Raw genomic sequence first — 13272 nt, 5'->3', positions numbered from 1 at the left:
CCCCTCCTCTGATCTCTATTCCTAAGCATATTGAAAAGAATATTAATTTATTGTATAGAGCTCATCTACTTACTTTTTCCTGGATGTTGAACAGTTGGCTTATCCCTTTTTTGCAATTAAACTGTTGATTTAAACTGTCAGTTCCATTAGTATACGCTATCATTGCTATCAGAGAGGTTATCATCTAATCAAGTAGGGATTTGACCAGGATAAGGTATTTTACCATTTTAATTTTCCAAAAGTTCTGAAGTGCAGTGTGGTATTGTGATGTAGAGCTACTAGCATATCCAGTCTATTCACATATATGAGTGTATTGAAGAAAAAGAAAACCTAGAGATTAATGCCAAGTCAAAAAATGAATGACAGATTAAAAGTAATAATTCTCCTTCATACTGGGGTTGCTTTGAAATTACCCTTTTGAATAATAGTTGAATAGAATGTGAACCTAAATGAGTATCTGTCTGTATTCTGAGGATGTAGTGGACTTCATTTGGATTTCCTTCAAGCAGGACATGGTGACAGAAAACAGTAAATGGTAAATGTACCACTTACAATGAGAGAACAATTACATGTGTTGTGGGATAGCTACAGATGTATTCCTTTTGCTTTCCCAGGGTGAAGAAGGGGACCAAGGACCCAGTGGTGAAGTGGGAGCTCAAGGCCCTCCAGTAAAGTATTTCCTCTTAAATAATGTTACCCATTTGCTTTATTATGTTGTATAATTTTTTTCTTCTTATTGTAAGAAAACAAATATAAAATCTCCACACACCTTTCACTTTATTCTGACATACTCTTTTTGAGTGAACGTAGAATTATTGACTTCTGAACCCAGGACACCTCCAAAAAGCTACATCATCTCTTTGCACAGAGCTCCAATCTGTTCTATGGAAAGACTTATTTTAAGAAATATTTCATGTCCTAGATTTTGTGTTGTGCCTAGACTGTTGTTGTGGTTTAAACTAGTTGTCTGGTTTTGGTTTGGGTTTTTTTGTTTGTTTGTTTGTGTTTTTTTTTTTCCCCTTTGGCCTTCCTTTCCATAATTTTGTTGACTCTGACTTCATCCTTGCAAGGCCAGTGAAGCAAGAGCTTGTTTAAAATGTGGTTAACTGTGATATTCAGGCTTAGCTAAGCCTTGAGGATGAAGTAGCAGCCGCCAAAGAACAGATTGCCCCCTGCCTCCCTCCCTTTTTGCCTTTTTGCATGGCCAAAGAAGCATCCTTCAATTGCATCTATGATTTTGGAATGATTTTCTTGTACTGCTTAGCTTGACTTCTTTGTTCTGGCACATAGCTTGTTGCTTCCTAGTGAGGAACTCTTCCTGTGGTTTCCACAGCTGAATAGGCAATAGGGAACAAAATAAAGGGGTCATTCTAAGTAAGAGAAATAGGCATAACACAATTTCTGTAGTTTATTTTCTTATGGGGTCTTACATTTTTTCATGAGGTGTGAAACTATTTCTTTATACCATTGGTGTCCACATGTGATATTATAGAGGAGCTTACGTTGATGCATATGACATCCAAATCCTAAATTAGAGAATTCTCTATGAACATAAGGCAACATAAAGCTCTGGATTAGGACCAGAGAAAGATAAAGAAAGAACAGAGGCTAAGTGATGGAATGAGTTTAATCCTTTTTATCTCTGATGCTGAAAAAAGTATCCATGGCACCCTAGTGCAGAGAAAGTACTTGTATAAGATGCAGCTTCTGCTGTCTCAAGGACTTCTGGGAGCCAATTCATTTAACTGAGTTTGTTAAAGTTCTTCAATCACTGTGAAATAAATAACACAACAGAATTAAAAAAACAATTAGAGATTAATTTTTAATTTTCTTTTATTTTAATGCCTTTTTTTTATTACTCTTCACTTCACTGCTTTGCCTGTTGATGACCTTGCAAACAAGCTGTAAAATAATAGTTTCTTATTAAATTGTAGGATTGCTAATATGTAGAAAGTGATGTCAGATAGACAGCCTATGAAAAAGTGCATAGACAGTGCCTTAGAGGCACAGATGGAGAGAGGCTGTAGACTGTTGTATATTCTTGTATGTTTCTTACATAAATGTATATAAAGTTCACAATCAATAGAAGGGATTAGGAATCTGGTCTCCACAGCAGCACCTGCAGTCCAACACTTTTATGTAATGCATTGACAAGAAGACTTGCGTAAGATAGCCACCTCTGGGAGGTGTTGCTTTTGATAGAAAGTGGTGGGTACTGAAATGTGCCTACTTGCATGTCTTATCTTAGAACAAGCATTTGACTGTGTGTCTCTTCCTTGTTGGGCTGCTGAATCACTGTTGCATTATCATGATTTTTCTCATATTTTGGGCTGACAAACTTATAAATGTTCTCTGCAAGATTCCATCTGATTTCAGTAGAGGCAAATAAAAGGGCTGGCCAGCAAGTCCAAGGAGTAGGTTTGCCTTTGCCACATGAAAGTGCCTGTAGCTGTTTCATTAACACAGTTGTAGTGCATTCTTCTTGTTGAAGGACAAACATGTTATGGCTGAGGGTTTGGTCTCTCTGCAGAGAGGAGACCTATCATGTAGTTTCAGTCTCCAGGGCAGAAGAAAAAACTGAATCCACATTTCCCACAAGACAGTATTTTGAAGGGAAGTGGAAATAGTTATAATACATCCTGCTGTACTAGAAATAGTACTAGAAGTCTACTCAGTCCAGCCTCTCAGGTGTATAAACTTACTGCCTATATTCTTAAATCCCTTGCCCAGTTTTGTCTACCTTTTGAGTTCTATAAAGTCTGATGCATCAGACTTTTTCTCCTGCATCTGTCCTATACCCTGCTTAAGGCAACTCAGCATTTCTGCACATGTGGCTTTCATATGTTCTCACACAGGGAGAATGCTTTAACTTTGAAGTGTGTTTTTTTTCAGTACTTAATGTGTTTGTGGTTGTATAATTCAACACAATAGTTTTGTTATTCTTTTTGAAAGTCTGAAATTAGTAAAATACCAAATTACCATCCAGAATTAATATTCTAATACAGAAGTAGTTGGATTTCTCCTTCTATAGTAAAAAAATAGTAAAATAAGCAAAAAAAAAAAAAAGCATACAATAGTTGTGATGAAGAGATTTAAGTGTAATTTAAATACCCTTTTTTTATTTTCAGGGCATCATAGGTATCAGAGGTATAACTGGTATAGTGGGACCTAAAGGTACCAAAGTGAGTATTAACCTTTCTTTTGATAAAATAGCCGGGATTAAAAAAAAAAAAGTACACCCCTGAACATTTTTAAAGCTTATTTAAATGTATCTTTTTTCCCCTCTGCATTTTCTTTCTCCTGCCAGCTGTATTTCCATAGCTACTGTACTTCTAGTTAAGAAGAATGGCAGCTTTTTCCTTCTGCTTAATGAAGTAAATATACTCTGAACACCTTTCTGATTATTGGATTTGTAGGATTTTGGCATGTGTGCAAGTGTTTAGTTGGCATGCTAACAAGTTATAGCAGTTATAAACTATAGCATGTTTTATTTAAAGATAAAATTTATTAAATAGTCCCTCCTGTGATTTGCATCTCCCTGAAACCTTTGGCTTCCACTGTCCAGTTTTTATCAGGGCTTTTATTGAGGGTTTGCTCTTTTTCCATTCTTTCTGTCTCTTGTATCTTTTGTGTCTTAAACTGCTGCCAGTAGGATTCATGTTTATGTGGGCTCTGACTTTGCCCGGTAATTTTCCTGCTGTTCATCAAAGTGTTTCTAACTGTTATTTCAAAATGGACTGTTACATTTCTATTCTTATAATCTTGATAAATCTATATGGTAAAAATTTCTGGAAGAAGTAAAATGTAGGAATCATGCTATTGTCTCCTTCTCTAGAAATGAAGTAACAAAAACCTTACTCTCTGATTGTCTGATAGAATCATAGAATAGAATCATAGAACAGTTAGGGTTGGAAAGGACCTTAAGATCATGAAGTTCCAACCCCCCTGCCATGGGCAGGGACACCTCACACTAAACCATGTCGCCCAAGGCTCTGTCCAACATGGACTTGAACACCGCCAGAGATGGAGCATTCACAACTTCTCTGGGCTACCTATTCCAGTGCCTCACCACCCTATGCTAAGAAACAACATCAAATTTGTCCTGATTATGAAGCTTCTCATGAGTGATCCTTCCTAACCTCTCAGACACATTTGCTGAACTATTACTATCTTAGTTTGCTTTGCTGGCCCTCAGATCTTCTGATTCTTCATAGTTATTTGCTTACATTTTTGTGCTGTTTTGTCTGTTTGGAATCTTTACTACCTCTGTTTGACAAAGGAGTTCCTTATTCTCCGTGAATGTTTTAGAAAACATTTTTTTTTTTTCCCCCTCTCCATTTGAAATTACTTGAATTACTTACAGGGTAGCAATTGCATTAATTCTTTGAAACATATGCAATACAAATAGCTGCTCTTCACTTGATGATTTTTCTTTTCACATTTTGACGCTATTCTATTATGTGGTGAAGAATAACATATTAAGGAAGATACAGACCTTTTCTGAAGTAGTGTGAAAAGCTCTATGCCATGCTCTTCCATATGATTATTTTTTAAGAGAATGAACTGAATGTAATTTTTTTGATTTTTTTTTTTTTCCCCATAGTTAAAAAATATTTGCTTTCATAACTCCACAAAGAAAAGATGATGTAGAAAATTTGCATGTGCCAGCGAACCAAGAGCATGCATAAGTTGTTAATGTTTCAGCACTTCATTTTAATCTTTGTGTTATCGACTTGTTTTGTAGGGAGCTCGTGGGCTTGATGGTGATCCTGGTCCCCAAGGCCTTCCTGGTGCACCTGTAAGTAAAGTGTGTGTTGGCCAAACACTTCTCAGGGTCTACCCAGTTAGATGCTGAGTCCTGAAACTTTGTGGTTGTGAATCAGAAAAGCTTCTGATTAATCCAATTGTGCTGACTCACCACAGGTGAATAAATGATATGACAATGATGTCAAGTCCAGAATCTCCTACTGTCCCCAAGGAACCATGGGGTAGATGAACACCTTTTAGCCTCTTAGAATGTTAGTCACCTCTTCATTCTGAATGCTACAGGGCATTAGAGTGGCTTGGAATTTTTCAGGGTTTAAATTGGAAAATACTAATTAGAACAAAACCTATATAGTGCAATTTGTACCCCTTTTTAAAATTATTATTATTTTATTTATTAATTTTTATTCCTCCCTGCTTCCCTTGTCCTCCCCCCCACCCCTGGAACTTATGCTTGGAATAGCCAGTGACTGTATGAGTTGAGGAATCGAAAGCAACATTGCTTAGACACTACTGGATTCCTAGGGGATGGTTTGAGCTGTGTTTTTAAAAATATCTTAATACTGTCAAATGCAGTATTAAGAAACTGCATTTTAAATATGAGTTTATGAGTTTAAGGTGTCTGCTCTAACCAAGTGTGAATTGTACTGCTGTTGAGTTACTGGAGGTTTTAACTGCAGTGAAAAATAATTCTAGAAAAATATATTTTTTTTCTTTCCCCTGTAGGGTGATCAAGGCCAGAGAGGTTCACTGGGAGAGGCAGGTCCAAAGGGAGACAGGGTGAGCACAGACAAATTTCAAGTCATGTTGACTTGCAACCTTTGGTTACTTATAGCATATAAACATGAAGCATAATAGGTACTCTCAAAGTAACGCATATCTGAATGAATATGTGTTGAAATTCTTCATTTCTGTCATTTCAGTGTGTTTATTTTCATTAAAAAAAGTGTTTTATTCTTAGGGCCCTCAAGGTACAAGAGGAATAAATGGTCTACCTGGGCCTAAAGGAGAGTCTGTATGTATATTTCATTTCTTCGTGTGTTTCATGTTGTGCTAATTTGTATATCGGATTGCTTGGGAGAAGTCTCTCCAACAATACATTATTTTTTTTTTTTAATCTTTTTATTTTTTTTTCTTTTTCAAGGGCTTACCAGGAGTTGATGGCCGGGAAGGCATCCCTGGAATGCCTGGAGCAAAAGTAAGGCACATTTGGCACATACCTGAGCTTTGGTATTCCCTAGATTTGATCACTCATTTGTGGCCTTTTACTGTGCATAAAGCCACAGGCTGAAGTACATTATTAGGGTAATTGAATGAACTTTCCCTTCCTGCAGATCCCAATGTGCTCCAGCTCTGTGTTCCAAAAATAAATTTTTCCCTTTTGTTTGATTTGCATATATTCCAACTTCAAATGTTTTTCAGGGTGAACCAGGAAAACCTGGAGCTCCAGGTGATGCAGGGCTTCAGGGACTTCCAGTAAGTATCTGCTATTTTGCCTTTGAAAATTAGGCTCAGTTAAAATTACAGAAAGTCCATATATAGGTTAGATTGATGCTGATATCAGAGTAATTTAATTTACAAAACTGCCAGCTGTCAAAAGCTAAATGGAAACTTCTTTGAAACACTATGCTGTAGGAGTAATTGCTGTGAGGGTATAGTGAAGGAGCTGTATTAAAATAGAACTGGAAGTAAATTTGTAATACAAAGTGAGTTCTTCAGCTTGGAAGAAAATTTAGTAAAAGCATACTTGCTATGAGCTGTTGCACAGAAGTAAGGAGGAGATGAAATGTATACATAAAGTATCTGTTAAGCTCTCTTTCTTCAGTCTCAAAATACTGGAACCAAGAATCTATTTCTAGTTTAAGCTAGAAAAAGCCACAACTCCTCAGTTTTTCATGCTCCTCTTGCCAATTTATACAGTAAGAATGCTACTACTCCTTATCTGTTCTTTTGTAAATAGGAAGAACTCAAGCTTGGTCCATTATTGGATAAAAGTGCTTCAATATCAAGTAAAAGGACTAGAAATGCTTTAACATGAGACAGATATTTTTAAACACCATTTCAAATCCCCTTAACAACAGATAAAGACTGTAAACGTAAATTCTTTCAGGGTTTACCAGGCTCTCCAGGTGTGAAAGGCATTCCTGGATCAAAGGTAAATCATCTTGAGTACTGACTTTCTTGCAATACTGTATTTGTGCTCACCAAGTTCTAAAGTAACCAGTGAAATTAAATTAACTTTCTGTTGTAGTAAGACAAGCCTCTGGCTGAAAGAATTAAATATATATTCTTTAATCGACTCTAGTCCTGTGCTTTTTCATGATTCTTTTGCTATGTGATGTGGTTTTCATGATTTCAGGCATTAAATAATACCTAAAAAAGGCCATTTCCTTTTGAATTTGTGGAAATCATTGCTAGAGGAGGCATGTGAGATGGGTACCTCACTACAGTTTGGAATGAATGATGTCATAATAAGAATAGTACTTATAGCTGCCCTAAATTGATTGAATCACAGAGATTGTAATCTCTGTTTACATACCACCAGATTGCAGCAGCAATCCCAATTAAGTTTAAAAAAGTATTGTACACTTGAGATGATGGAATGTTTCAGACAATCATGCTCAAGTTTAAGTAACTGAGAAATAAAACTAGATTGAGACATGAATTTCTTCTGAAATTACATTGAATGATATTGCCTTCTATGCTTTGAGTACAGCAATCAAGTCTATTTGGGATTTATCAGGATGTGAACAACAAAAGAACTAAAACCTGACATTTGAAAAATTGGAAGGAATTAGATGAAAGTTAAATGTAAACCAAAATAAAGGTGGAAGTTAAAAACTGAATACAGCCTGGGTTGTTTGTTTTTTTTTTTTTTTAATAAGATCTTATTGATTTCCTTATTTTCTATTTTAAAATGAATGGTAAAACATTTCCTTAGCTGATACTTTCATCTTTTGTCCAACAGGGTAATACAGGTCGTCCTGGAGTGTCAGGTTTGATGGGAAATTCTGGGAAACCAGTAAGATCATTAATCTTATCCAAAAGAGCTAGAAAAATGAGTAAGTCTTGCACTGTGCAAAACATCACTTTTCTAATGTGTTGCATTCTTCGTATCCCCAAAACAGGGTGAGCAGGGGCCAGAGGGAGAAGTAGGTCCAACAGGACCCCGGGGACCACCAGTAAGTATTGAATAAATTTCTAACTGTATGTAGTATTGCAGCGTCTCAAGTTATGGTTGCTGAAGTTAACCATGAGGTAAAAATATTGTTCAGCACAGGTGCTAATTTTTAAGGTAAATACTAGGTGTTCTTTAACCCCCTTCTGTGCCAGGTGGATATGCATCATCACATAGAGAAATATAGAAGCACATGTCCTGTGACTGTTTATGGCTTTGGTGGTAAATTAAATTTTAAAGCTTTGTTTGTATTCTTCTGCTCTTTATTTCTAAATATGCTAAGTAAAAGACCAAACAGAGGGAATGAGGGTGGTTTGTGACAAAAAGCTGGAACCAAACTGCTGCTCTTTCACTGTAACAGTCAACTTCCATTACTGGTGTTGAAAGGCTTAAATCCACTAGCTGTAAGTGCAAGATCACTTGCTCTTTTCTTTAACTGTTTCAGCCCCTTAAAGAAGCTTCTGCTGTATATCAAAAGGCTTAGCTGTATGTTACAAGGTTTTGAACTTTGGTATTAGTGTTCAGAACATGTTTTTTTTTTTTTTTATTCAAACCTATTTCTAATGCACATAAGGTGAATAGTGAGGCAGGGTATGAAGGAGAGGTAACTGTCCTAACTAGTAAAGAAAATGGCTAGAGACTGTCCTCAGCCTCATTGGTCAACTGGCATGATGCGGTTTGTCTTCATACTGCTAAACTCCCTTAACACCCCCTCACATCTAAGCAGGCTGGGTACAATCAAGTTGCAAATGGGGAGCAGCCTCTTGCTTGTGTTCCCCAAACTATTCTTGGGCATTATCTAGGGAAGTCCAGTTGCCCAAGACAAAAAAAAAGCTAACAGTTTATCATGGATGATTGTGGGATGCTGCTCAGGCCTTCTGCCTTGGCCCTTTCTGCTTGGCATAATTAATATAGCTATACTGAAGTACAACATTTTTCTCTAACTGGAAACACTGATGTTGTAGTTTTTTTTTTACTGGAGACTTTCCTTACCCCTAGAAAGATTCAGAAGAATGCAGAAATCATTGTTGGGCAGATAGCTTGGTGCAGGAAATAGGTGTGCTAAGGCAAGTGGACTGATGGTGTTTGCTGAGGCGCAGTGGTGAAGACAGGGCAACTGCATACTAGAGAGTCTGCTGGGCACAGATTTCAGATTTCTTCTACAGTAGGCCTGTCATGGACTGAGTAAGGCTGATCTAATTCTCTGTTGTTGTTCATCCTTCTGTGAGGGATGAGAGGGTCAGTGACTTTAAGAAAATTTTCATGTACCAAAAGTCAGTCTTGCAACACTGACAAGGTTCCAGGCTCTGTAACCAATTGCTTTTGCAAGCTTCTCTCTTGCCACTGATACCCTAGGGATACTTTCTTTGAATTTGCTGAGCTTCTGCTATCATAAAATGACATAAGTTTTACTCATATGGTTGTTGGGTTATCCTCATACAGGGCTTACAGAGTTATTGATAGAGATACATTGATAAGGGTATTTTCATAGGTGAGGAATATCTTCTGTGAATTAACTCTTGAACAGACAACAGTAAGCCAAGTACCAGATTTTGTTTGCTTCTGTGGTTTGTGTTATTGTGTGCTAGGTGCATTAATTCATGAGATCGTGTTTATTTTAAACTGAATCTTTGTACAAATGCTGTGTCCACAGCAGCCTATGAATGATACAGAAAGTGGATTTCATGAGCATGCAGTTAGTAGGATGGAATACAGGTATCTTCAGCTTCCAATATACCCAACTTGCAAACGTTATTTTTTGTTGTTGCTTGTTTTTAAAAGTATTGAGTGCACTAGAAAAGGATTTAAGCCCTGTACTTGAGCTAATATTTTGCATGCTTCTAATGGGAATAAATATTGTGATTGAATCAGACCAAAGTATTTGCCCACTTGGATAATGCACTGTAATCTGCTAAACTATGCTTTTAATCCTTTCAATGTGAACATGAATTTACAAAATCAGCAGTCCATAGAACAGGAGTTGACACACAAGGTTAATTATTAGTAATCCTGTAGTCAAATACTTAATGCAGCATAAATACAATGATTTTTCTGTTTATCAATCCAGAAACCAGAAAGACAACTGGATATCTTGCCTTTATTGTCTCTCTTTACTAAGTGCACTTATTTTGGAAAACATGTGAACAAGTTAATTGATGATAATGAAGTAATTTTGCTTGTAGAACATTAAATAGTAATCTACTTCTCATCTATAGTTCCTTTAAAGCTATACAGAGCCTTGAATAATAACTATGTTTAGCTTCCTCCTGCTCAAGACTACAGGCAACATTTGACTTTTCTTTTTGGAACACTGTTGAATTTGTGTCTATTTTCAGGGCAGAATAAAGAGTGTTTTCTCTTTCTTCAGCTGAATGTACATGTAGTAGATATATTTGAGCCTCAGATTTTAGGACTCTGCCTTTAGATTTCCAGGAAAAAAAGATCTGCTAGTTAAATAAACCTACATGCCATGATTTTCAAACTTCTAAAACCAGAAATTTCCAAAATAAGTTGAGAAAATCTTTTATAATTGCTCTGATGAGAATTTTTCTTGTGAATACTATTGTATTTTTTTTTTTTTTCCCTAGATTTTGACATTTTCTCACAATTTTAACATTTGATAGTTTTTGACTAAAGTTTTATGGCTAAATACTTTCAAAGTCTGGGGATTTTATGGTTACTGTGCAGGTATTTTTTTGTCCTTTTTCTTTCTATTTTAAATTATGTTCTTTAGCACTCATCTTGGGGATTTTTTGTTTTGTTTCTTTCTTCCTTCTTCACCCTGTGTTCCATTTCACTTTTGGTATAGAAGACTCAAGGGTGGGGTCTTCCTTGGAGTTGGAAAAAACCTTGATGTTTTGCACAGTATGGAAAACTTCACTCCTTAATGTATTGCTGCATGGCAGCAGCCACATGAAAGACCCTCTTCACTCTCCCATTTCACTCTACCGCTTTCTCCATCTCATTAGTGGGGAAAGACAACATGGCTGGTCACTCCAGGAGGGCCAGAGTTATAAAGGAAGGGACATCCAGCGAAGGCTTCTGGCAGGGCTAACAAGGCTCACTCTACTAACATGGATAGCAGGTGGTATCTGCACTGAGGAAAAACAACATCAGTGATTCTATGGGATAAATTAATGTTTCTGTACCATTCACCAACTAGCCTGTAGTATCCTCTGGTGGAAACCATGTTATTTAAATGCAATTTTCATTAATAAACAACTGTTGGAATGTATTTGGTTTAATATTGTTACAAAGCAGGAGATTCAAATTTTGGTCTTTTGTGAGTCTGTAAAAATTGACAGTTTCATAAGGAAGATATTAAATGGTTGAAAGCAAGATAACTGACTCTAGTTAAAAATGAGCAAACTCATGTGCTGGGAGACTCTTATCTCACCAGTGACAAATATCCCTTGGAGAAAATTACTTTGAAAAATATCACTTCAGTATATCATTGTTTTTCCTTAGGAAACTAAGTGGGGACACGAGCAGGAAAAAAAGCCACAAACTTCTGTTTATTTAGTGTATTATTCACCTGTTCAGTAAAACAGAAAAACAGCTGAGCAACATGGAAATTCTGTCATTTGTTCCTAAATCAGACATATTTTCCATTCCACTCTAGCTGTATTGTTGGTTAACCTTATGTTTGATTCCCATTATGCTAGCTAATCCAAGTAATTACCAAACCTATTTGTGATTTGAACCTTTCTAAGTCAGTCGTCATGGCAGGTGGCCCAAAGGAAGCAATTCTCAAACATCAGTGTCATTCCTAATCAGTGAAATTTAGCCAAGCTCTCTAAGCTGCTTAACCATTTTCTGTCATATTTGTGGAGATTTAGTAAGATTTGATTTTTCATATTGTGTCTGCAGAAAATACTGACCCCTGCCCCTTCTTTTTTTCATAACTTGTTTTTCTTCAGCTATTTAACCTTTAAATTGCTAACATTTGGAGAACATGTATCCCATCCTGTGGTTCTGCAGTCAAAAGATTGCTTGGAACATTTAAGTAAGCATTTAAATTAAAGTCAAATACTCACCTAGCAAATTGAGCAAATTCAATGTATGTACAGGTCAGCGCATATATATGTTGTTAGTGATTTAGTATGCAATATAAGCAGCAGAGGTTAAGTATCTGGCTGCCTAAGATCTGATACTGTAGCACCCTCTGGGAGATTTCAGAGGGGTCCTGGTTTATTGAGCTGACTTGCTCTCTGGAGATGCCTTTGTCTCTGCTCATTATAAAGAGGGAGTCTGGAGAGAACCTTAGTTTTATTACTAAATGTGACAGGTGAGAATACTGTTTTCAGCATCTTAAATTGCTTTCAGCTAAGTAATTTTCTAAGCATTTAGGGGTATTTTTGTTTATCCTAACAATTAGAACTAAAGCCTAGCTGTCCTATCAGATTCTTCCTACATGACTTCAACTGGAATAATGAGTCATGTGCCATTAATGGTGGAGTGGTATGGGTAGTGTGGTGGGATGAAATGTCCATGCCTCAGTTTCTATGATATGTTTAGGTATCAGTGGACATGTTTTGCATACATAATTTCAGAGGTGTTCCACAAGCGGCGAGTCAAGGTTTACATTTAAGATACAGCTAAAGGGGTTTGCATTGCATAGGCTGTAGCAGAATCAAAAGAAGAAAGTGGATTTGCATCCTGCCAGGTACGCTTCCTGTCCAGTAAGCTTAAGCCATGCATGTGACCAAGCTTTCTGACCTTGCGCAATTCTTCAGAATGATTTGTACAGGGTAGCACTTTCTCCTCTCTCACTCATAGGCTATATATCCCAGCCACACCTGATTAGTGTTGCTAAGCCTCTCCAATTCTCATCCGCTGCTGTCTTTCCAAACTCCTTGGTCAAATTGTCTGCTACCTTACTCTTTACCCCTCCACCCCCAGCAACAGTTTCCTTTGACTTTTGGGCATGCTAGACCTCTGGATATCAGCAGATATCCTGAAGCTGGCTTCTCCTAAAGAGTGTAGACAGTAGCCTGTGTAAAAATTGGACTTGCTATGGATTTAGTATACTAAAGCTCTCCTAGACTTCAGCTAAGACTATAGGTGCAGTCAGCATGAAAGGTCTCTGTCATTTATGCTTGGCCACAGTATCCCCCTTGAAAAGAGTGGCAGCAGAATGTCTGCTGCCCAGAACATGATGCAGTTATAAGGAAGGTACATTTCATGCTACACTTTTCTCTTACCATTATCCTAAGGAGTACCAATTTCATTATTACTCAGAGAAGGGTGCAAAGGTTTGCTGTATATTTACTCTTCTAGCAAAAAATAATTTATCTTTATGGATGTTTTTTAGTACTGTAGTGAATGTC

General features: G+C 36.9%; 1 protein-coding gene across 2 annotated transcripts in view; it reads left to right on the top strand.

The window, feature by feature from the left end:
* COL9A1 (collagen type IX alpha 1 chain) overlaps positions 1-13272 on the top strand; it is a 67169-nt gene that overhangs the window by 34740 nt on the left and 19157 nt on the right. For both annotated transcript variants that reach the window (XM_062608145.1, XM_062608144.1), the window contains 10 exons: positions 615-668; positions 3129-3182; positions 4745-4798; positions 5491-5544; positions 5726-5779; positions 5909-5962; positions 6187-6240; positions 6875-6919; positions 7733-7786; positions 7893-7946. In XM_062608145.1, coding sequence (XP_062464129.1) covers positions 615-668; positions 3129-3182; positions 4745-4798; positions 5491-5544; positions 5726-5779; positions 5909-5962; positions 6187-6240; positions 6875-6919; positions 7733-7786; positions 7893-7946 — 531 coding nt within the window. The remainder of the gene's footprint in view (positions 1-614; positions 669-3128; positions 3183-4744; positions 4799-5490; positions 5545-5725; positions 5780-5908; positions 5963-6186; positions 6241-6874; positions 6920-7732; positions 7787-7892; positions 7947-13272) is intronic.

Source organism: Pezoporus occidentalis, unplaced genomic scaffold (genome assembly GCF_034315485.1).
Source record: "Pezoporus occidentalis ecotype Australia unplaced genomic scaffold, CSIRO_AGI_Poc_V1 ctg13, whole genome shotgun sequence".
Lineage (NCBI taxonomy): Eukaryota > Metazoa > Chordata > Aves > Psittaciformes > Psittacidae > Pezoporus > Pezoporus occidentalis.
Note: the sequence above shows the minus strand (reverse complement) of the source record. Positions and strands in the feature narration are given on the sequence as shown.